Below are 25,226 nucleotides of genomic sequence, written 5' to 3' on the forward strand. Positions count from 1 at the left end.
ACTTCATCAAGGAGTTCCCTCTCCTAAAGCAAGATCAATACAAAAACAACTTTGACAGAGCAGCCAAGAGGAACCTGGTTCTTGATAAACGCTTCAAGAGAAAGAATGTCGCTGCCAATGTTGTAAAGCAAGCTCTTGCTGCATGGGGAGACTCCTCCAGCAAATCTGAAGAAGAAAATGATCATGGTGATAGTTCAATGATGGCAGTGGAAAGTGAAGCAACTGAGTATGACTCAATCTTTGCCTTGATGGCTCAATCTGATGACGATGGAGATAAAGACGACGATGAGGTAAATTTTCTGGATGTTCAGAGAAATATAAAATCTTATTCTCCTAAAAAACTCATGTCTTTGGCAAATATGTTTTTTGATGCTTATCACAGTCTTATAAATGATAAAGATGCTTTAAATGTGGAGTTAGGAGAATCAGAACAAACTAGAGATGACTTAGTAATCGTTGTTGTTGATTTAAAGGAAACAATTGAGAACCTGAAGAAAGAGAATTATGCCTTAGATGAAAAAAATGCACATATAGAACATGATAGAGATGATCTAATAGTCGTTGTGGTAGACCTAAAAGAGACCTTTGAGTGTGTAAGAAAGGAAAAAGAAGTCTTAGTTGAGAGAGTTACTAACATTGAGCATGAGAGAGATGACCTATTAGTGGTGGTAGTGGACTTGAAGGAAACAATTGGGGAACTTAAAATAGAGAGTAGGCCTGAAAATTCTCAAAAGAGAAAGGAAGTTGCAAGTGAGGTTCACATTAAGCTTAAGTTAAATTCAGTGAAGTCTAGTCTGTGTGCTGAGCTTGAGAAAAACAAACAACTTCAGGAAGAACTAGGTAGAGTGAAGAGTGATCTTGAAAAATCACTCAAGTGGACCTGGTCCTCTGATGCTATCACTGCCATGGACACCAATAATGGGGGAAACATGTAGGGGATTGGGTTCCAAAGGTAAACCTCATAGCAAGTACATTAATGTACCTGCCAATTGGCTTTGCACTCACTACGGTAACACTGGGCACTTTAAAAAAAACTGTATGGCCAGATTTCAGTCACAGCAGAAAAACAAAGTTTTTGCTGAAAAAGTAACTACTGATAGAGAACCTGGTCCCTCATATAAAAAATGCATAATGCCTTCTTGGACCAGAAGATCCCCCATTCACCCCTTTCCTCATTACAAGGGACCCAAACTCGTTTGGGTTCCTAAGTCTAACTCCTGATTTTCTTGTGCAGGGAACAATGAAAGGAAGCAGCCTACAATGGTATATGGATAGTGGTTGCTCAAAGCATATGACTGAAAGTACAAATGACTTCCTTTCACTTAAGGCCCTGCAAGGAGGGAGTGTATCCTTTGGAAATGACAAGAAAGGATACATTCTGGGAGTTGGAAGGATTGGGAAGTCTCTCTCACACACAATCGAAAATGTGTACTACGTGAACGGGTTGAAGTATAGCTTGCTAAGTGTTTCCCAGATCTGTGATAAGGGAAACAAGGTGGAATTTGTGTCAAAAATATGTACAGTCACAAATCTAGTGACTGGTGAGGTGGTGCTAGTGGCAAGAAGATACAAAAATATCTATGTTGCGGATTTCGAGTCCCTGCAGAATGGTGATCTCAATTGTCTAAGTGCTGTTGATGATGATGCTGAATTATGGCATAGGAGGCTGGGTCATACAAGCTTCATGTTGCTGAACAAATTGGTCCGGAAGGACCTGGTTCGTGGTCTGCCCAAGTTAAGCTTTAAGGATCACAAAGTGTGTGATGCATGTGTAAAAGGCAAACAAGTCAGATCCTCATTCAAGCCCAAAAAGGAAGCCAGTACCTCAAGGCCACTTGATCTTCTTCACATGGATCTATGTGGACCTATGAGGGTGCCAAGCAGAGAAGGAAGGAAGTACATCTTTGTGATAGTTGATGACTACTCCAAATTCACCTGGACCTTGTTTCTCAGAACCAAGGATGAAACTTTTGAAGTGTTCGTTGCTTTTGTCAAAAAGATCCAAGTGAATATGGGTAATAAGGTAGCCTGCATCAGTTCTGATCATAGGACAGAGTTTGACAATGCCAAATTTGATGAGTTCTGTATTGAAAATGGTATCACTCACAATTTCTCAGCTCCAAGAACACCTCAACAAAATAGTGTTGTGGAAAGGAAGAATATAACTCTTGAAGACATGGCAAGGACAATGTTGATTGACAGTGGGATTACAAAGAATTTCTGGGCAGAAGCTGTCAACACTGCTTGCTACTTGGTGAACAGGTGCATGATCAGGTCCCTTCTGAACAAGACTCCATATGAACTATTGAATGGAAGGAAGCCCATGCTGACACATCTAAGGACTTTTGGGTGTAAATGCTTTGTTCTCAACAATGGAAAGGAAGCCCTTGGAAAATTCGATGCCAAAAGTGATGAAGGAATCTTTCTGGGATACTCATCTCAAAGCAAAGCTTACAAAGTATACAACAAAAGGACTCAATGTGTTGAGAAAATTATACATATGTTCTTTGATGAATCGCACCTCTCATGTGAGAAAGACTAACCCGCTAATCAAGATGGAGAACCTTTATCTATTCTAGGAGAAGTTATTGGCATGGCAAATGGAAAAGCAGACATGATAAGTCATGTAAAGGAATCCAGTGAAGATGATGCGAGTACACCTCCATCTATTGGAGAGGAACCTGGTCCCCTGATCACACCAACTGAAGCTGAAAATAGAGTTGTTGATGCAGTCCAAGGTACTCCACTTGCTGAAGTAAGAAGCGCCCAAGAACTTCGGTCAGACATACCTGGGTCCTCTGCCAATGAGATTCAGGCACCAAATTGGAAGCACAAAATCTCACATCCTCTTGATAGCATAATCACCCCTCTTGACTCAGGAATTCAAACCAGATCAAAAGCAAGAAACTCACTTGCCTTTTCAGCCTTTCTTTCCTAAATAGAGCTAAAACATATCAAGGAAGCATTGAAAGATGCAGACTGGATCACAGCCATACAAGAGGAGCTGCATCAATTTGAAAGAAACAAGGTATGGCACCTGGTTCCTCAACCTGCAGATCGAACTATCATAGGGACCAGGTAGGTATTCAGGAACAAACTTGATGAGTTTGGAAATACAACAAGAAACAAGGCAAGGCTTGTAGTTCAAGGCTACAATCAGGAAGAAGGGATTGATTATGATGAAACATTTTCTCCAGTTGCTCGAATGGAAGCTATTAGGATTCTTATTGCCTTTGCATATCATATGGAGTTCACATTGTTCCAAATGGATGTCAAAAGTGCATTTCTAAATGGCTACCTGAAAGAAGAAGTTTATGTCAAGCAGCCTCCTGGATTTCAGTGTTACGAGCATCCTGAGCATGTATTCAAGCTAGACAAGGCATTGTATGGGCTAAAAAAGGCTCCCCGGGCTTGGTATGAAATGTTATCAAAGTTTCTTCTAGAAAATGGCTTTACAAGAAGGAAAATTGACAACATTCTTTTTATGAAGAAACGAGGGAGAAACCTGCTCATTATTCAGGTATATGTTGATGATATCATTTTTGGAGCCACAACTGACTCTCTTTGTGAAGAATTTGCAAAACTCATGTGGAGTGAGTTTGAGATGAGTATGATGGGAGAATTAAATTTCTTCCTGGGACTTCAAGTGAAGCAATCTCAAAAGAGAACAATGATAAGTCAGCAAAAGTACATCAAGGAGCTGCTAAAAAGGTTTGACATGGAAACATCAAAAGTTATTGACACTCTCATTGCCACAATTACTCGTCTAGACATGGATGAACCTGGTTCTCCTGTAAATCAGACCAGGTATAGAGGGATCATAGGGTCACTCTTGTATCTCACTGCAAGCAGACCAGATATTGTGTTCAGCGTGGGCCTTGTAAGGTTTCAATCCAATCCAAAGGAATCTCATCTAAAGTCTGCCAAGAGAATATTGAGATATCTCAAAGGAATGCAGGACGTGGTTCTCTACTATCCCTCATGTGACAGATTTGATCTTATTGGGTATGCTGATGCTGATTATGCAGGATATCTGGCGGACAGGAAAAACACGTCTAGAATTGCACATTTCCTGGGTTCTTGCCTAATCCCATAGGGTACAAGGAGGCAAAACTCGGTGGCACTCTAAACTGCAGAAGCGGAATATGTAGCAGCTGCCTCTTGTTGTGCTTAATTGCTGTGGATCAAACAGCAGTTGGAAGACTTTAACGTATTCTCTAATTGTGTGCCCCTATTGTGTGACAATACAAGTACACTCAACATGGCCAAAAATCCAGTCCAACATAAGAGGACCAAGCACATTGAAGTACGTCATCATTTCCTCAGAGACAATGTTGAAAAAAGGCTTATCTGTATGAAGTTTTACAACACTGAAGATCAGATTGCAGACATCTTCACCAAAGCTCTGAGCAGAGAATATTTTAAAAGAAATCGCCTGGCACTGGGGTTGATAAAACCCAACTAAGAACCTGGTTCCCAATGATTGGCTCTGAAAGAAATGTACAGGTAAAATTATCTAAAAGTATTTTTTGGAAAAGTCTAACTCATCTCTATACCATTACAGGTAGACACGCATGATGATTATAGAAAAAATAGGCAGTCGATGCGGTACGCGTGGGTAAAAACGGCAAAGCTTACAGATGCAAGATTAGTCAGGGAACCTGGTTCTCTTAACATAGGTTAGTAGCTTCTTTGTTCTCATACATAATTTTGAACGGATAAAAACAATGCCATGTTATCAGTGTGTCAGTTGCTTTCCTTTGCGTCTTTTGAAATGAAATGTTTCACATGTTGATGAGGGACCTGCCTCCCAAAAAACTACCGTCGTTTCATAATCCTCACATCAAACTTCAAAATTTTCACCTCTCCTTCTCTCTTCTCAAACCACTAATCTCTCCAGTAAAGTCCACCATGACTGAGAATCAAGAAAACCCCAGTGTTCTCAGTGACACCTCCATTGAGTCCACATCAGTTGAAACTCCAATAGTAGACTCCTCACTAAACACAACCACCAATCTGAAAAACCCTAGGGTCGAGTCTCCCCCACACTCAGTCTCCTCACCTACCCGCTCAAGTTCTGGTTCTCATTGGAGTCACAAAACCTCGACTCCGAAAAGGTTTGTGGCTACCAGCACTCCTCCAGTCTCGCCGTAAAAGCAAGGTGAATAAGGTAACATGGTCGAAGAGGGAAATCAGGAAATCTCTAATCTCGCTATGGAAGAGAACTCAAGTAAAGACCAAGCGGCTGGTCCTGACAATGCTGATACAACCATGATAGGTCTTGAGTCTAAAGATAACACTCCTCCCTCTGCTGAGATTTCCATGGAACCACAAGAAAAAGAGGCAATAGAAAACATGCTTTCCATAGTTGCTGAAGGGGCATTTGTTGAGGAAGGTATAGAGGGGTCTGAGCCTCAGGGGGAAGAGCCTTAGGCCATAGTAGATGGGAGAGAGCTTGTGCCAGTTGAAAACTCGGCACAGGATGATACTTCTTGGGTCCCTAATGATGGACCTGATCCCTCCACAGAGGATCCAGCTCAGGGGTCATCTCCTCAGGTCAGTATTGATCCTGCGCCCTCTCCCTATTTTTATGCTTAGCCCCTATCTATGGTGATGCCTCAGATGCGGTCTGATAGTGAAGAAGATTTAGACGATTTGGTGATTGCTAGCTTTATCAGGGCTACGAGTAAGCCAGTTGTAACTCCTGAGCCAACTCCTAAGCGACCCACTACAAGGTTGCAAAAGAATGGGGATCTTGAGTCTGCTCTTAAGAAAAGTCAACGGAGTCAAAGAAGGAAAAAGTTGGTGAAGGATGGCAAAGTAGTACTTGAAAAGGTTGTTCCTGTTGTCAATGTGGATGAAGAAGTAGAAGAGGAACCTAGTTCCTTGACTCACAAGCCCTTAAAGCAGAAGCACTCTCTCTCCAAATCCAAAAAGAACATTTATGTAAGTGTTGAGAGTCCAACCAAGAGTTCTGATGCTGTTTTTAGTGAAAGGTTTGTGGAAATATCTGGTGAAAAGACAGTGAAAGAGAGCGGTGGAAAATTTGATGATGAATTCGTGGAAGATTCTGGTGAGCATGTGCCTGAAAAGTCAGTAGAGTAGGGAAAGTCTACTCGCAAGTCAGTGAAGAGAAAAATGGATGTTGATGAGGAACCTGGTTCCTCCAAGAAATCAAAGGTTGAAGAATCCCAAAGTTTTGGGAAAGGAAAGTTGAGAAATCAGAAGGTACTATGGGGCTGCACTTTTGCCCCTGACATTATGGAGCTTGCCGGGATGCTACAGTTAGTGGAAATTTGTGATTTTCAACAATGGACTCATTTGTTTATAAATGATGTTCCAAAAGTGTATGAGGAGGAAGTGTGGAGCTTCTATGCCGACTTCTTCAAAGTCGAAGATGATCACAACTGTGTATTGGTGAATGGGGTTGACATAGTGATGGATTTTGCCTTGTTGGGGTCAGTTCTGGGTGTTCCTGCTGAAGGGTTGTCATCTGTTCAAGGCGCATGCTCTTCCAATTTAAGAAATGCCAAAGTTAAGGACAAGGCAATCAAGCAGGGGGAACGAGTGCATAAGAAGGCCCTCCTTCCAGTATATCAGTTGCTCTTTGAGATGGTTAACAAAGTGTTGCTTCCCCGTGCTGAGAGGAGATCTATTACGTCCAAAGCTGACCTGATCCTTATGGAAGCCTCGGATGGCTTCACCACCATCAATATGCCTGGGATAATGATTGAGCATATGCAAAAAGTGACAGACTTTAAAGATGGAAACCATGGGCTACCTTATGGGTTTCTTCTCACAAAGGTCTTCGAGTTCTTTAAGGTATCTCTGGGACAGGCCAAAGTGGGCACTAAAAAGCAAACTTTGTCCAACACCACTTTTTAGGAGTGTGAGTGTATTGACAAGGTCGGAGGAGTTGGAAGCACCTTTACTATCTCTCAACTGATACATTCTCAGAATAGTGCTACAGAGGAGATTAGGAAGTTAAATGCAAGGAACATAATTCTTAAGAGTTAGCACAATCAGCTACAAGAGGCACCTGGTTCCGGTAGTTCTCACAGCTCAGAGGTTGCCCGCCTGACTAAGGAGAATGCTGAGCTCAGGAAACAAGTGGAGGACCTGATAGAAAGACTTCTCAATGAGCACACGTCCACGAATGCTCGCATGGATCTTGTCCTTAAATCCCTTGTCCCTTCCTCTAAGCACTCTTCCTCCAGTGTCCCCTAAGTAGTGTCCCCTTCAGTGTCCAGTTTTTCAGGGTTCGTCTCTTATGAATGTTTCTGATGATGTCTTTGTTATTGGTACTTGTTTTTGTTTTGTTTTTGAATTGTGGATGGTAACATTGAATCTGATTCCATTGTAAAATCCAAACTGGTTTATGCAAGCTTTTTCCTTTTTTGCCGTGTATACAATTATTCTTTTGTCTCTGTTTTCTATCATGTTCTGTGCACACAAATGGCATGAGTTAACTACGCTGGACTTCTTTATGCTTTTACTTGGTTTTATTCTTTTTGTGATGCCAAAAGGGGGAAGAATTTATGCATAATTGAATAATTGAATAATGATGTGCACTAACTAAAGGGGAATACAACCTTTCTGATTCACTGTCTGGTTCTTTGCGGTTCTTCGTAGGATTTTCAATTATAAGTTTATCATCATAAAAAGGGGGAAATTGATAGGTTATAAGTGCCCTTATTTTATGTTTTGATGATCTAACAAACTTAATGTCAAGAACCAGATAAGGAACCTGATCCACATCTGGTCCACATTCTCAAGCGCATGCAAATAACCAGACTTAAGTTGGAGATGTTCGTCAGAATTTCAGAAGTTAAAGAATCAACAAGGGGAACATATGGACTTCAGTTCCCCTGGTGATTGTACCAAGTCAACTCTCTAACAGCTGGAAAGTGACTGACTGCACACGCAACAGTACATCAAAGTGCATCAGTCACCTCCATTAGGAAGGACCTTGTACCCAAGTTGCTTACATCATTCAAGTGATGTAATCAATGTTATATTAACATTAAACCAATGAAAAAACATGACTTGAACATTTAGAGAATTTACTCAAGCAATCCAATAGTGATTGATCTTCCAGTTAACGATTCTCAAGTGCATCAAGAACAAAGAACAATACTGCTACGGACAAGTTCCCCATATCAAGTGATTGTATGTCCTTAGTTGAGTTGTAACTTTGTTAATGTTCTTACTTGTAATTCCTACTTAGCTTAATTAGAACCATTGTGTAGGAAACTCTTGTAAATCATAAACCCTCGCATTTGTGTCTTGGCTAGAGTTAGTCAAGTTGTAAAGTCTTTGTAATAGAGGTATTACAAAGTGTCTTGTAATAGGTGTGTTACAAGTTAGTGAGGGATTAAGAAGTTAATTCCTTGGTTACAATAGGTTATACTCTAAATGTTTTGCTCAGTAGTGAAGTTGAAATCCTACAAGGGTAGGTCATGGTTTTTGATCCCGTTGAGCTGGGAATTTTTCACATAAAAACTCTCCGTGTTATTTACTTTCTGCTGTGTTTGCATAATCTGTAGAAACTGATAGAGAACCTGATTCTCTATAGTGTTTGGTGGACCCTAGAATTCTATCAGTTAGTTACAAAAGATAACGAAGACACATTGGCTCTTGCTTTAATTAATATTTTTTCTTTTCTTTTAAGAGTGTAAAATAAAAATACTAGCTAAATATTTTAAAATCAAGAACATATAATTTTTTTGTGATTTTTAATTTTCTTAAATAAAACCTATGAAGATGAAATAAAGATAAAATATCAAGATTAAACTTAAAAGATATTTAAATGCTAAAAAGTGATGAAAAAAGTTACATATTGTCAAAAATTAGGTTCTCACAGCATGCCCCTCTTTGCGTGGAAACATGAAGATTTTTAGGCAAAGACAAGGTGAACCATGTGACTAATTTTTGACCAAACCATTATTCAAAGGGAAACGAAATAAAAGAAAAGAGTGCAAGAGTGCAACCAAGTCCTGATTTTGGACAACCTAGATATCTCGGGTTATAAGGGAATGAGGTCGCGCGTAGTTCAAGGAGAATGATGGAATGATGAGTTGGAGAGTCGAGTGAGGTTCTGTCGAGGCTCCGGTCCGTGGTCCCTGACATTTACATTATAAATTGAAAGAAAAAATTACAGCAAAATAAAAGAAAAATACAAGATCCTATCTACTTCTTGTCTTGAATCTTTCTCGAATCTCCACTTGATCCTTCAACATGAAACTGAAAATTCACCCTATTCTTCAGGCTGGCATCATGCTGACTTGAATTTGAAGAAAAACTGGAAATTGACCATGTTCTTCAGGCGGGCATCCTGCTGCTTGCACTTGAAATAAACTTGAACTTGGAATAGACTTGATCTTGCAAACCTTGTTCTTCAGGCGGCTCGTGCTACTTCTGATTTGAATTGAAAAGACTGGAGGTTAACCCTATTCTTCAGTAGGGATCCTGCTGTCTCTGACTTGAACTTGAAAACTGAAAGTTGACCCTGTTCTTCAGGCGGACTTCTAATGCTTCTCTAACTTGAACTTGAAAACTTAAAGTTGACCCTGTTCTTCAGGCAGGCTCCTGGTGCCTCTGACTCGAACTTGAAGTGAATTCTGAAATGACTTCCCTCGTTCTCCAGGTGGGTGCCTTGTACTGACTTGAAACTTGAAGTGAATTTTGAAATGACTTTCCCTCGTTCTCCATGTGGGCACCTGCTACTGACTTCAAACTTGAAATAACTCTGAAATGAATTCCCTCGTTCTCCAGGTGGGCGCCTGCTACTGACTTGAAAATTGAAATAACTTTGAAAAGAATTCCCTCATTCTCCAGGTGGGCGCCTGCTACTGACTTGAAACTTGAAATGAATTCTGAAATGAATACCCTCGTTCTCTAGGTGGGCGCCTGCAACCAAAACAACAAAACGAACAAAATTTTCTGCCCCAATTTGCACTAGGAAGATTTGTGAGTTGTTAGAGAACTATAAATCAGCTATGCTATTGATGGAGGATGCAATGATGAGAGTAAACTTAAAGACTCGACTAGGATGTGCGTCTCCTGTGAGTAAAACCAAGAAGATAATTTGACAAGCAAATGCGTCTGCTAAAAATAAAACCTAAATGACCCAAACTAGGAAGTGTGTCTCCTAGGGATGGACTCAAACGACCCAAACTAGGAAGTGCGTCTCCTAAAAGAGTAACCTGAAAGACCAATATTAGGAAGTTGTCTCCTAAAAGTATGACCTGAAAGACCCAGACTAGGAAGTGCGTCTCCTAGGGGTAAAACTTGAATGACTCAAACTAGGAAGTGCGTCTCATAGGGATGAAAATTGTAACCTAAAATTAGGAAGTGCGTTTCCTAAAAAGTATGACCTGAAAGACTCAGACTAGGAAGTGTGTCTCCTAGGGATAAAACTTGAATGACTCAAACTAGGAAGTGCGTCTCATAGGGATGAACTTAAACGACCAAAACTAGGAAGTGCGTCTCCTAAAAAGTATAATCTGAAAGTACCAGACTAGGAAGTGGGTCTCCTAGTGATAAAACTTGAATGACCCAGACTAGGAAGTGCGTCTCCGGGGGATGAAACTTGTAACCTAAGATTAGGAAGTATGTTTCCTAAAAAGTATGACCTGAAAGACTCAAACTAGGAAGTGCGTCTCCTAGGGATAAAACTTGAATGACCCAAACTAGGAAGTGCGTTTCCTAGGGATGAAACCTTTAACACAAAATTAGGAAGTGCATCTCCTAATAAGTGTGCCCTGAAAGATTTAAACTAGGAAGTGTGCCTCCTGGATATGGGATTGGGCTTGAGGAAAACCATAAACTAAGCTTGACTAAAATAAAAACTGACCCTATTCTCCAGGCGGGACCCCTGAACTCAAGGAAAACTAACGATTACCAATCTAACGAAATTGAAAATGGCCCTATTCTCCAGGCAGGACCCCTGAACTTTAAGAAAACTAAAAAATTCCTAAAACTGACCCTATTCTACAGGCGGAACTCCAAAACTTAAGAAAAGTCAAAGATTCCTCTCAACTAGGGATATGCTAAGGAGGTATGGTTCTTCTCAACTAGTTAACATGCCTAAGAGGTATGATCTTCTCAATGGACTTTGCGTTAGCAGAACTGAGGCATTACACCTGAAAAATTCAAGCTTCCAAGCTTTGATATGAACATAGCCTTTATCCATGTTTTAGACAAAGAAAACTTGTGAGTTTTAAACATGGTGGTTAGTTTGTGGCTTTGACTTCGAGGGCGATTTCTCTTGCACTTGTCATGATCAACTTGGACTTCAACTTGGAAGACAGTGCTTGTTATTGGCCAACCACTTTTCCGGACAACCCTTATCACAAGAAATATTCCTGATTCGTTCAAGTCCAATACCTTATACCCGATGCATTGCACTCGTATTCTAACATTCACCAAATCTTTGCATTTTACATCAATCCCAAAGAACATCTATTATCACCAACTCAGTGCATACACTATCCTCCCATGTCTTATGCCATTTTGATGTACTTGCCAGACTCTGCTTTGTGTGATTAAAAAGCTGGTAACAAATTTTGAAGTCATTTATCACTTGTTTCGACAAAAATAGACTCAAGAGGGACTTAAACAAAACAAGAGGAATAAAGTAAGGAGAAGAACGAGAAGAGATGGTATCTAACAAGAAAAAATTTTACCTAGGAAAAAGAACAAAGTAGAAACTAATCTTATTTGAAAGCCAGCTCCACTGGTCATGACATGCATTTTGGATTAAGCAGCCTGATCTGTCAAGCGAGTCTAATCTTCAACTCTTGTTATACCTCTAAGCTGTGAGACTGGGCTTCAGTGATCCAATTGTCATATCTGATCCACGACCCTCAGTCGACTTGTGGTGCCCTGGAGGGTTTTCACTATCAAGCCTCTCTCATTTTATTCTTTTTCTCAACTCACGGTCACCTTATGGTGCCCATGAGGGTTTTCACCGATAAGGCTTTCTCATTTTATCATTTTATCTCTTTGTGCTGAGAACAAGGTATTACCCATGATACAAGAAGATCATACTTTTACCACACACTTGATTTGGTATCCCCAAAGATTGGTCGGAAGGTCTTTCTTTGGACCGTAATGTAGGCTTTTGGATATGGTTAAAAAGAAAGGATGATATAAAGGTTCAAAACAACTAAAATGGAAGGGGTTTTAACTTACAACTTTTGAAATCAGATCTATTTACAAAACTAAAACTTCTGCCCCAGTTTCTTTGAGTCTGGGAAATTTTGGTTTTTTATTTTTATGGGATCGAACCTCAGAGTAAGGCTGCCTACGTATCCTTAAAAGGAATCAGGTCGAGCGTAGTTCCAAACTAAGAGTTGTTTTGTTTTTGTTGCTTCTTTTTTTCTCTTTTCTTTTTTTTTCTTTTTTATTTTTCTCTTTTTTTCTTTTTTTCTTTTTCTTTTCTATTTTCTAACTCTACTTCTGATTCCAAAAGAGGGGTATAAAAGAAAATAAATAAGGCTCAAAAGGGGTAACAAAGGATAAAAGTGTTTGGGGTAGCAGAATAAAATGCCTTCATCATTCCAAACTTTAAAAATGCCAAGTACAAACATATAATTTAAGATAAGCAAAGAAATCATGCATAGTATCTATTGATGGCATCAACACAAACAAAAAGTGCCAATGGGCAATACCTTCGTCCCAATGAATGACTCTTGCCAGTTCGAAGCAGACTTAACTCAACCTTATCTTGATGTGGAAGAATGAATTTCAACACTGACTAATCTACCTCAAACTGCTTGAGAGACATTTCCTTGTTGTATGCTCTTATCCACCTCTTGATTTCCCAGATTAACTGCCTCAGTTTCACTCAATTCAAGCTACAGGTTATCATAGAATTCGTGAATCTTTACTTGTTTCCTCAAATGCATCTTTTTATCATATTCAAAATTATGTTTCATTATTCCATGATTAGACTGGCTTTCAAGATCTGGCTAAAAACTCCGCATGCATGTCATGTCATTAGAACTAGCGAGAAAAGAACTAAGCACAGAATGACACAAAAAGACAAACTATATTTCATTGAGTAAATGATGGAAGGGTTTAACAACAAGACAAATAACCTAAAATCTGAATAACCCGGATAATGAAAATAACAACAGAGCAGACAGATTAGACTCACACAAATAGAGGGATAGAAGGGTTTGACTCAATAAAACAAATAAACTCTGGATCACAACCCTGAAATAACCCAGATAATAGAAAAAACATCAAAGAAGCTACCAAGATTCCTTCCCAGTGAGGAGAGAATGACCTTTCCATTGCTAAGCTTGACACTTAGCCACAAATTTGCTCATCAGAATCACCAGGGCCTTCTCCAATTTCAACATCATTAACTTTAGTCAACAAGTTCCCGAGAGGATTTTCATACTCCCTATCACCATGCATCATTCCCACAAAGTGTGCATCATCATGTGCAGGTAAAGGATTCTGCACGATATTCTGGGTGTCACTGTCCTGGATCACAATTATCCCTTCTTGAATCATTCTTTCTATTTACCTTTACAAAGCACGACAATCTTCAATGCTATGCCCTTGGACATTAGAATGGTACATGTACCGTACAGTAGGAACAAAACCTTTTGCATATGGGTTCGGAGTATAGCCGAGGAGCGGCTCAATCAGGCTAGAATGTTTTAACTTTTCAAACAAGCTTGTGTAGGATTCCCCGATTGGCGTGAAACTCTCTCTTTGTCTTTGTTCCCATCCATGCCCCTATTTTCTAGGGTTATTGGGTGCTCATAAATGTTGTGAAGGCGAACGAGTATTTTGTGGTGCTAGTGCTCGCCATAAGGAGTGACCCAGTGGTTGAACAAATGACTGGACATTATACGGAGGATAATACTGGATAGGATTATGTGGAGCTCGGGGATAGGTTTGAGGTTGTGGTTGGGGTTGAGGCTGAGTATATTGGTGAGGCGAACCCTTTGAGCCATGTCGTAATCCTGAGACAACCATGGCAACATCATCCTTTTTCTTCTGACCCATCAAGCTTATTATATAATTCTGAATTGCTTGTGTTGTGGCTTTTAAGGCAGAATAGCTCATGATCTTGCTCGACTTCCAACCATCTTCTACCATTCCTCCCATTTTTACCACATCATGAAAAGGCTTACCCACGACCGAGATCAAATGCCCAAAGTAAGTAGGCTCTTGAGCTTGAAGAAAGTACTCAACTATCTCGTCTTCTTCTATCGGCGGATTGACCCGGGCAGCTTGTTCTCTCCATCTAAACTCGTATTCCCTAAATATTTCATTAGGCTTCTTTTCTATCTTGGTCAGGGATAGGCGATCCGGGACAATGTCTATATTATACTGAAAATGTCGGGTAAAGGCCTTAGCCATATTGTCTTGACCCATATATACCACCTATTAGCATCTTGGCGGGTGTACCATTCCAAGGCTACCCCACTCAAACTCTGACTGAAATAGGCCATCAACAACTCATCCTTCCCACCAGGGCCTCTCATCTTACTGCAATAACCTCTCAAATAGGCCATGAGATCTCCATGTCCGTCATACAAATCAAACTTTGGCATTTTGAACCCGACGGGCAGTTGGACGTCAGGGAACAAGCACAAGTCCTTGTAAGCCACACTTACTTGGTTTCCTATCCCTTGCATATTCCTCAAAGATTGCTCTAAGCTCTTCACATTCATGAATATCTCATCTTGCTCCACGTTCTTAGATGATTTCTCGATTTCAACAGGAGGCTCAAAGTGAGGGGGGTAACAATAAGGATCTGGGACCTTGAAGGTTGGTTCTGGAGCATAGTATTGGGTATCTGGAACTTTGAACGCGAGTTCGCTAGAAGATCGATGGATGGTAGCTTGTGGAGGGGCTATAAAGACAGGAGTGAATGTTGGAGCAGGGTATGAGGTTGTTTTGGCTGGTGGAGCATGGAAAGGTTGGGACGAGGGGTAAAGCCTGGTGCATGTTGATGGGAACAATCACCGATAGTGGAAACCTGAGCTTGTGACAGTGGTGGGATAGAGGCAGGGTTTTCAGTGTAGTTAGCGGGAAATGAGGGTGGAGGATGCCCCCCGATCCAAGCCTGATACTGTTTCAACCTTTGGACCTCCTCTTTCAATTCAGATTCCGACTCCACAATCTCTCTCGAGGGGTCAACAACTCATGTGTCCAATTCTTTGCTAGTCATGACTGCCTTGTGCTTTGACATGGTGTTGTATGGATGAATCGCCAGAAAACCAACAAACTAACCACCTGAACTGAACCTGGCTATTTGCACACCCAACTACCTTATTAGTTTTAAGACGCTTAACAGATAGGAAATCGCACGTTGGGATGCAATGCACCTAAACAGTTAAACGCTCCTACCATGTGTTTGAACGATTGCATATGTCATCCCGGCCTTAACTAATCCCTTTTCACTTTGTACCTATTTTCTTTCATTTCTGCCTCCCTTTAATCACTCTTGATTTTCTCATTTTATTTTTGTCGCTCTTTTATTTTTGGCACTCTCTTTTCCTCTTTTTGTTTTTGTCACTCTTTTCTTTCTTTTTCACTCAATTTTTCTTTTCTCCTTTTTTTTAATTTTCACTCAATTAATTTTATGGCTATGATCGAATCCTATGGGGATTGCCTACGTATCATGACGACGCATGAATAAGATCATTACGCAGTTCAGGAAGATTAGGAATAAAGGAAATAAACTAACTCTTTTTTGGATTTTGGATTTTTCCCCCCCTTTATTTTAATTTCCGAAAGAAAGACTTATAAAGAAGAAAGAAAATATTTTTGAATTTCAATTTGTTTGTTTTTTTTTTCTTTTTTTGAGAATTTTTTAAAAGAAAGACTTCTAAAGAAGAAAGAAAATATTTTTTTTTAATTTTGATTTTTTTATTTTTTCGGAGAAAGACTTCTAAAGAATGGAAAAACATATTTTTAGATTTTGATTTGATTTTCTTTTTTGAATGAAAGTCTTCTAAAAAGAAAGAAAATATTTTTGGTTTTAATTTTTTTTATTTGGGATTTTCTAAGGAAATATTTCTAAAGAAGGAATTAAAGGAAAATATATTTTGGATTTTTGAAAATTGGGACCGGAACCGATGAGGTTTGCCTACGTATCTCACATCCGATGAGAATGAAACCCGCGTAGTTTAGCCGTTTTTCAGGACCGGGGAAAAATATCATTTTTTGAAAATTCGAACTCATTTGTGACAACCTTATAAAAATTCGGCGGAGTTTCGGAATCTTTTTTTTTCTTCTTCTTTTTCAAATACCGGGATTTTCAGGAACCGGGTCAATTTTCTCTCTCCTATTTTTCTTGATTTTCTTTCCCTATTCTAGAAGCCAATCAACATGTAAGCTGAACAAACAAATACACAAGTAGCACGTAAGATGCATCAGGATGGTCTTTTAATTTAGGTACACCTGTCCTAGATGGACCCAACCCCTGCGTTGAGTTCCCAAAGTCAAATGCACGTGATGTAAATAAACGTTCCTACTAGGGATCCGTCATGAAGCTATGTTATTCTAGGTTTAAATCCTGGGTGTGTTGTTCTAGACCTGGCTTACCCGAGCGGACAACTCGAGCCGAGTAGGGGCAGCGTACCAGGAATACAGAAGCTTCACCGACTTTGCAATTTGTCCGAACCTCGTTCTAAAATTAGGGTATGACTCTAACAGAAAAGAAGCCACGCGAAGCTCACGCTTCCCAGAATATTTAGAAGACTCAGAGAGAAGAAGGGGGTCGTAACAGTTTTATATATACAGTTTACGACAATATCAAAGCGGTAAATAGAGGCAATTAACACATTAGGCACAAACACGTAAGATCAGATAATAAACAAAAGCCAAATATAAAAGTCATCTAAGCTTGAATTCTGAACCCTGAACCAGAGATTCTGGGTTCAGTCCCCAGTAAAGTCGCCAGAGTTGTCACACCTCCTTTTACCCGAGGGATGAGACATGAGAGTTTTTCCAATTAAAGTGACATTATTCGAAATAGGATTATTTATTTAATTAGAGTCGCCACTTGAGATAATTATTATGGTGTCCCAAGTATACCTATTAATTGGGCCGGCTGGCCCGTTTACAACCCTGTTCGACCCGGGTCAGCCCGGTACTGTAGCGTTTGGGGGCGGGCTGGGACGGGTTGGGCGAGGAGAGGGTTTTAGACGAAAAGTTTTTGGATACCGGTGCACCGGAACCCACTTAGCCCGATAACCCGTTAACGGGTTTTTAACGGGCTACAACCTGGTCCCCGGTTTTTGTTACAATTGTTTTTTTAATTGTCTGGATCGTTGCCAACGGTCAAATTCAAAAATGACCGTTGGCCAACAGCCCTGTTTTGCAGAAATGTCCATTTCGGCCTACCCCCTTAAGAAAATAGCCCCCCTCCCCCCATAATATTTGATAAATTATAATTTTAACCTTTTAAAAACTATAAATAGCCTCCCTTCTTCTTCATTTTTCCTCACAAATCACTCTCTTACTACTCTAGTTCTCTCTCAATTCTCTCTTGATAATATTGATTATTGTTCTTAAATTCTCAATTACTCATTATTTCAAGTTTCATCAAATATTTAGTTTAGCCATTACAAAATTATTATTATCAAATATCAAGTATTCAAGTGAAGTGTGGTATCAAGTATCAACTATCAAGTATCGGTCTATCAATTGAAGTTTGATTTTTTATATCAAATTTAGTGCGGCATCCGAAATCCCGGTACATTCGTTCCATCTCTTTCTCTTCTTTGGTGTACACTTATTTTATTATTTAGAATTATTAATTTAATTACATAATGGATATATTTAGAGCAGCAAAAAAAGCATGCACTAGTAGAGGTGGTAGTAAGAAAACTTCCAAAAGATCAAGAGGTGATGCTGGTTCTTCTAGTAGCTTTACACATATTTCTGAAAGTTCACCTGAAAATTTAAATGTAGATTATGAGCGACTTCAAGAAAGTTATGGTATAGATGATGATTTAGATGATAATTTAGATGATATTAAATCACCTGATAATCTTGAAACACCACCAGTTATACCTTGTAATGCTAGTCAATCTTCTTCTAGGCCTCCCCTCCCTATTAAGAAGAATCAAAGATTAAGAAGTAAGTGTTGAAATTTTTTTGACAGACTAGAAGAAGATAAAAATTATGTAAGATGTAGAATTTGTAAGGATGTTTATAAACATGAGACCGATAAGGGAGGGGGAACGGGTCAACTTCGTAGGCACATGGTAGAGCACCACCCTCTTAATTGGGGAGTAGATTAGGAAGATGGGCAACAAAAACTTAACTCGGGTACTGGAGGGTTAATGGGTAAATACGATATTAAGAAAGATCGGGAAGAATTAGCTAAAATAATTATTTTAGGTTGTTTACCTTTTAGTTTTGCTGCTTCACCATATCTTGTTACTTATATTCAAAGAATTTATAACCTTTTGTTTAAAGGTATTCCTAGAAGTACTTGTAGAGTTGATATCTTTAGGCTTTTTGGACAATATTAGACATATATACGTTATTTGTTCGCCAGACTTTCTTGTAGAATTTCTCTTACTTCTGATATTGGTCGTGCTGTAAATGAAAATGATTATTTGACTGTTACATGTCATTGGATAAATGATAATTTTTGTATGCAAAAACGTATTATTGCTTTTAAATATGATGAAGATCAAAGTCATACTGGTGCATTTATAAGCAACACTATCCATGAAGTTGCTATATTTTATAAACTTGCAGAAAAAGTTTTGTGTATGTCATTTGATAATGCTTCTAACAACAATGCTGCTATTATAATATTAAAATTACATCTACACCCACTACTTCCTGAAATATTTCATGTTAGATGTGCATGTCATATTTATAACTTGATTGTGAAGAGCGGCCTTGAATTATTTAGAGATGGTATCACTTTAGTTAGAAGAGCTGTTGGTGTAATTCAAGGAAATAATAGAAGTGCTAGATTAAATGCATTTAAGGAAAAATGTGTACACTATGGACTAAAACCAAGACTCATGCCTGAAGAAATAGTTACTAGGTAGAATTATACTTATTTATTCTTAAGATGTTGTTATAAATATAGAATGCCTATAACTGAAGTTGCTAGTTCTCATTGTACCGATCCTAGCCGTTTGTTAATATTTAGAACTTGGGATGTCATTGAAGATGTTGTAAAATTTTTACAAAACTTTTATGTGGCAACACTTGAGTTTTCTGGAGCTTATTATCCTACTATTGCAAATGGTTTAGTTCATATTGCTAAAATTTCTCTTTTACTACATAATTTGAAGAAGAAAGAAGGATATACTTCTGTTGTTGAATCTATGCTAGATAAGTTTAAAAAATATTTCTACCCAATTCTCCCTATTTACCTAATTGGTGATATTTTTAACCCTTCTATCAAAATGGCCACTGGTCGCCAATTAATCAGTGCTTTAAATTCTTATATGGATATTGGACCAACTAAAATTCCTGATATTGACACTTGTATTTCTGATTTACACAAATTTTTACAAACTTTATATAATTATTATGCTAACATTGTTGATGCTTCTTCTGCTGTAGATGCAAATATTCCTTCAAGTTTAGTTTCAACATCTGGGACCGGTGCTTTGGATGATAATGATGGTGTTGAAGATTATTTGATTTGATCTACACTAGGAGAGTATCAACAAATCAGTAGCAGGAATATTGATGAACTCCAATTCTACTTGCAAAAGTCAGCAGAGCCCCGCACAAAGGAATTTCTACCGCTGGGTTGGTGGAGGAGCAACTCAAACCAATTTTCTGTTCCTTCGGCCATGGCTCGAGACGTGCTAAATGTGCCGATTTCAACAGTCGCATCAGATAGCGCATTTAGCCAAGCAAGGCAGCAACTAAGAGATACCCGTCATTAATTGGGCAGCAACGCTTTGGAAATTCTAGTGTGCTTCAGAGATTGGATAAGATCAGAACGACGAAATCAAGGGCGTGGCGAGATAGATGAAGAGGAGGACCAAGAAATTTGAGACATAATGGTTTATGGCTCCAATTCAACTAATGTCGGAAACCAAGAACCTCATGTTGACATGGATGAACTTATAAAAATGATGCAAAGCATGTGATGTACTATTTCTTATTTTTTATAATTGTTGTAAACTTTTAATTTGCAAGTTCAAAAATAAAAATATCAAAAAAGAACTTGCAAATTAATATGAAGTATTATATATTATTCAATAAAAGTATCAAATGAAAGCCTTTAGAGCTTGATCCTTACATATTGCCTATTGGTCTTATTAAATAATATTTTGTAGCCACTTACTTTCAAATTTCAATTTTAAAACTTTAAACTTTAAAGTTTAATTCTAAGCCTTAAAAGTTTGCAAACACGTAAGTATCAATAACATTGAATAAGAAAAATAAAATTTTGTTAAAAAAATGGCCCGGTCCAATCCAAACCCGTTAAGCCCGAACCCGGATGGGCCTAAAATAACCCGAAAATGTACAACCCACTAATAGCTCGCTAACCAGCCCGGAACGCTAAATGGACAGGCTATTATTTTTTTATGTACAGCCCGTCCCAGTCCGCCCGTTAAACACCCATAGTCCCAAGTCACCGGTTTATTTTAAAATCCCAAATCTAGGAAATTGACTCTATTTATGGTCCGCGAACACAGAAGACCATGTAAGGAATTCTGTTAACCCTGGAGAAGGTGTGAGGCACTCCCGAGTTCCGTGGTTTTAGCACGGTCGCTTAACTATTAATGATTGGCCTAATTATCTGATTTATTACATGTTTTAAACCTATTGTGCATTTTACCTTTGACCGCTTTTAATTATGGATTTAAATCGCTTTTTAGTATTTATGGAGTTATTTCTTGAACAAGTTACGATGTCGTACACTTGTCATTTGGGTACACATTGCAAGTCGCGTGAAACACACACTCGAGTTGGGATTTACGTATCGTGATCATGCCACGAGAACCGTACCTATAGTCACGATGATTTATTATAAACGCACCTAAAGCAAACTACGAGTGTTCAAGTATTTCCTATAATTTTGAGATTATTGTGAGGCTGATGAGTTATGGAATAAATTTGTGGAGAAGGGGTGCATGATTGTGATGTTATTGGGCTTTCACATGATTTAATTTTTGGCCCAAATTATTCTAACAAACACTTTAAGCTTTAAAGTCCAACACTTTCCATTTTTAAAATCACTACTCTATGACCCGTAGTTTTCATTTACGGCCCATTAAATATCTAAGAAAATTTAAACTAAAAGAAAATCTCTTTCCATGTAAAACAATTCAGCCCGACTCTATTGCCGATGACTCATTTTCAATTCATTTTAAATCAAACCCCGTAGCTCATTGACCAAATATTTGCAGAAATGAAATAAGTTAAATGGAGTAAAACTTAGCATAAAGCAGAGCAAGAGATCGACGAGGCATAACCCAAGCGCAATTAAACCAACCTTCCAAACTCCCTAAGCTAAATTAACTAATTCAATAACTTGTATTAGATGATTATTTTAACGCGCTGCCACAAAAATAAACAACATAAGCATATCAGTCAGAAAAAATCAAAATCCATGTCATGACTAATGAAAATAAACTTATCCATTCAAGGTTTAAAATGTACATAAGGGAACATCAAAATTTATCTATTCAGTCCAGAGGGAGGGAGGCAAGAAATATCCCCATAGAAAAGCTCAAAATATCATCACATACGCCATAAGACAGAAATAAGAGAAATCAAACAAATAATACTAACATTCATGACACAAAATCTGGAGATCGGAAGAAGAACAAAGTTTAAAGTGTGACCTTTTAAATGAATGGCAACTTCAATAGATTAACGTATCGATAGTATTACAATGAAGAAGAAGACGTACAAACTAGAAAACATGAGCAAAACTTGACAGCCTCAAACGGAACTCGTAACCCTACTGTTCTTACTAAACCAGAGATCAATGGACACTTTTGAGATTAGGGAGTTGGTTTCGTGGCTGTTTGAGCAGCTGTTTATGAAGGTTTGAAAGCTGGTTTTTCGGCTGATTTCGCTGGGAAACATAGCTGCTTTTGGAGGTCGTTTTTGAGCAGCTTTTCTATGACCTTTTTCATGCCGTTTCAAGGAGCTTTTTACATGGTTTAAATGGAAGAAAATGAGTGATTGACGATAGGGAAGAAGAGAGAAAGAGCTCTGTTTTTTGCTTCCTACATCCCATTTTTCTTTTCGTTCTTTGCTTTTTTCCAGATATGTTTTTCTTTTCCTTGCGTGTTCTGTGAGCGTAAGATATATAGTTGTAGGCATAGAGATTAGTGTGTATGTGTGTGTGCAGTTTTTAAGGGAGATCATGTGAGTTAGTTACAAAATATAAGGAAAAAACTTGTCACCTGAAAATTACTCTTTGACTCTTGCTTTAATTAATATTTTTTCTTTTCTTTTAAGAGTGTAAAATAAAAATACTAGCTAAATAATTTAAAATCAAGAACATATAATTTTTTTGTGATTTTTAATTTTATTAAATAAAACCTATAAAGGTGAAATAAAGCTAAAATATCAAGATTAAACTTAAAAGATATTTAAATGCTAAAAAGTGATGAAAAGAGTTAAATATGGTAAAAAATTAGGTGCTCACAAGTAGCACATTACGTCGTTATGTAACGACGAATTTAACGATACGATATAATAAAATTTAAGTAACAACCAAAATAAACATCGTATTTAAAGTAACAATAAGACCCAATGCCATCCAAACAAGTTGTTAGCCTCTCATTTTGTTTCGTTCTTCTTCTGTACTGTTATTACTATACTCCCCCCCCCCCCCCAACTCATCTTTTGACGTAATTTGCTTGATTATATGAATTTTCTTTGAGCGATACAAATGTTATGAGCTTCATTTATCAGTGAACTACATTGGTGGACTATTATAACCTGAGAAAAACAAACATATGAGATATCAAAGTAATATAATACATATTTGGAACTCATCCCGGTTGATTACAGTTGCCCGAGCGAACCGCTAGGAGAATGAAAAGAACAACAAATTATGTTATGGTGAGTTTAAACACCAAAATACACGTGATCAGGGATAATTTCATTAAAAAATTAGAATGTTCTTTACAATTAATCATCGTTTATATGTATACTTTTATGTTGATAAGCTAGCTTTGGTAAGTCCGTAAAAATAGTTGAATATTCATTTTTACTACAAAATGTCATACATGACTATAGTTTTCATAGCAAATCTAGAAAAATTAATAGTATGATACTATAATCATACAATTTATATTATAGAAAAATAATATATTTCAAGAGTCTATTTTCATCACTCAATCTAACCAATAAAGTCTTTGTATCTACTTTATACATAGATAAGACAAGAAAGGGGTAAATTTCATAAATGGTCATATAACAATGATTTTTTTTCAGCAAAATCATATAACTTTGTTTTCTCACTCAAAAATCATAAAATTTTTACTAACTCATACAAAAAGTATAGTGACAGAAAAATACAACTTTTAAGTATTAATTTCTTATTCCACGATTTTTTTATTTTTTATTTTCTGTCTAATAAATAATAATCCAATTAAATAGAAAAGACCCAACCCGATCCGACCTAATACCCATATATAAATTAAAATATTACTAAAGGTGAATCCTTCAAAACATTCTATTTCTATCTTTTATTTTTCTTTTCAAAATTTTCATTCAAATTTATAGCATTTTTCTTTTAAGTACTCTCTAATTATACCTTTTTTTTTTCTTGGTCAGAATCTCAAGCATTCCAAATTAACTTTTTTTGTGGGGGAAAGATTTATTTTTAATATTATATATATATAAAAATCGAACGACCTTTCACCTTTCAATTAAAAATTACTCCTATAATATTTTAATGAAACAAGGAACAAATTGGAGAAATGAACCATTAGAGTTGATCCAAACCTCTTAACATGATTAACATTTATTATCATGAGGAGTGCTTGCAATTTTTCGCTAATATTTGTTATATAACCAAGATACATCTTTTGAGTAATATTTAGGTTGTTTTTTAAGATATTGTCTACTATGACTTGTTATATTAATAATTGTTAGATAATTACCGAAATTTGAACTACGGAGTTCAAACTCCAGGTTTTAATTCAAATGGACCTGTAGTGGACGAGCCCATCTGGAACTTTGTCCATTTTTTTCTTCTTCTTTAATATGAAAAAGTTTGAAGATTAAAAAAAATGCTTCTAGCTAAAGTGGATGAAGACATGAAGGAGATTAGACATATTACGTGTTGTAGTTGTGGTCCCAATTAATGTGTTCGAATGATGACGTTTTTAGGTCGGAGGTATATTGGATAAGAAAAATAATCTTCGAATAAAAATGTAGTACCATCTTATCTCTTGTTTGGTTATTAATTATGGGATAAGTTATTTTGGGATTAAAAATAGTATCGAAACAACTTATACCTATCATAGGGTGGAATAATAATTCCAGGATAAAACAGTAATATTGACAATATCAGAATTAATACTACATACTACACAGCCAATAAGAAATAACACCAGGATAATTACCCACAGTATAACTAATCTAATCATAATTAATCCCATTATAACTTGTTTTTAAATCAAACGACCCCTGAATCACTTACTCGCTCATTATGTAATCTCTTCCATTTTGATATACGTTTTTGCAATTTAATATACTTATTCCTTTTATCTCGCTTGCAGAACAAGTGATGTGGTATAAAATAAATATTATAATTATAAACTAAAGCATTAAAAGAGAAGAAAACAAAAATAAATAGGAGATGTAGAGAGGAAGAGTGAACTTTTCTTCTTATTTCAAGTATATAATCCATGAGCCAAAAGTACTCTATTTATAGTTACAAAGGTATATTCAAATTACAATAATTAATGGGTTAATTCTGTGATACATGAATATTATTAAAGAAGTTACGGAAGGGACATTCACTGGATTTATAACCCACCCACCCCCCTCCTAGATGTCCACTTAAAAGATAATGTGCCTCGTTAAAATCTTACTAGGAAAACCCTAATGGGAAAAAACTTAGTGAAGGAAAAAAAGAGTACACACATCTTGTAATATGCATTGAGAGTTGTCTCATTGAAAATCTTGCCGGAAAAACCCAAATGGGATAAAACCTTAGTTAAAGAAAAAAGAATACAACACGTATTTCTCCCCTTGATGAAAACTTTACTTGATATCTCGAAGACGAT

At 37.5% G+C, this 25,226-nt stretch overlaps 1 protein-coding gene across 1 annotated transcript; it reads left to right on the forward strand.

Moving 5' to 3' along the window:
- Positions 1 to 200: 200 nt before the first annotated feature.
- LOC107789173 (uncharacterized) lies at positions 201 to 4,096 on the forward strand. Its single transcript, XM_075221162.1, has 7 exons — positions 201 to 755; positions 1,235 to 1,734; positions 1,954 to 2,096; positions 2,580 to 2,738; positions 2,943 to 3,028; positions 3,161 to 3,520; positions 3,653 to 4,096. The coding sequence occupies exons 1-7, from the start codon at positions 201 to 203 to the stop codon at positions 4,094 to 4,096; spliced, it is 2,247 nt and encodes a 748-aa protein (XP_075077263.1).
- Positions 4,097 to 25,226: the final 21,130 nt, after the last annotated feature.

This window comes from Nicotiana tabacum, chromosome 9 (genome assembly GCF_000715075.1).
Source record: "Nicotiana tabacum cultivar K326 chromosome 9, ASM71507v2, whole genome shotgun sequence".
Taxonomy (NCBI): domain Eukaryota; kingdom Viridiplantae; phylum Streptophyta; class Magnoliopsida; order Solanales; family Solanaceae; genus Nicotiana; species Nicotiana tabacum.

Coding starts and splice junctions, on each gene's coding strand:
- LOC107789173 (XM_075221162.1), top strand. CDS start 201: ATGGCAGTGGAAAGTGAAGCAACTGAGTATGACTCAATCTTTGCCTTG. Junction 756..1,234: donor GAAAGGAAGTTGCAAGTGAG/GTTCACATTAAG, acceptor TTTCTTGTGCAG/GGAACAATGAAAGGAAGCAG. Junction 3,521..3,652: donor GAAACCTGCTCATTATTCAG/GTATATGTTGAT, acceptor CTTCAAGTGAAG/CAATCTCAAAAGAGAACAAT.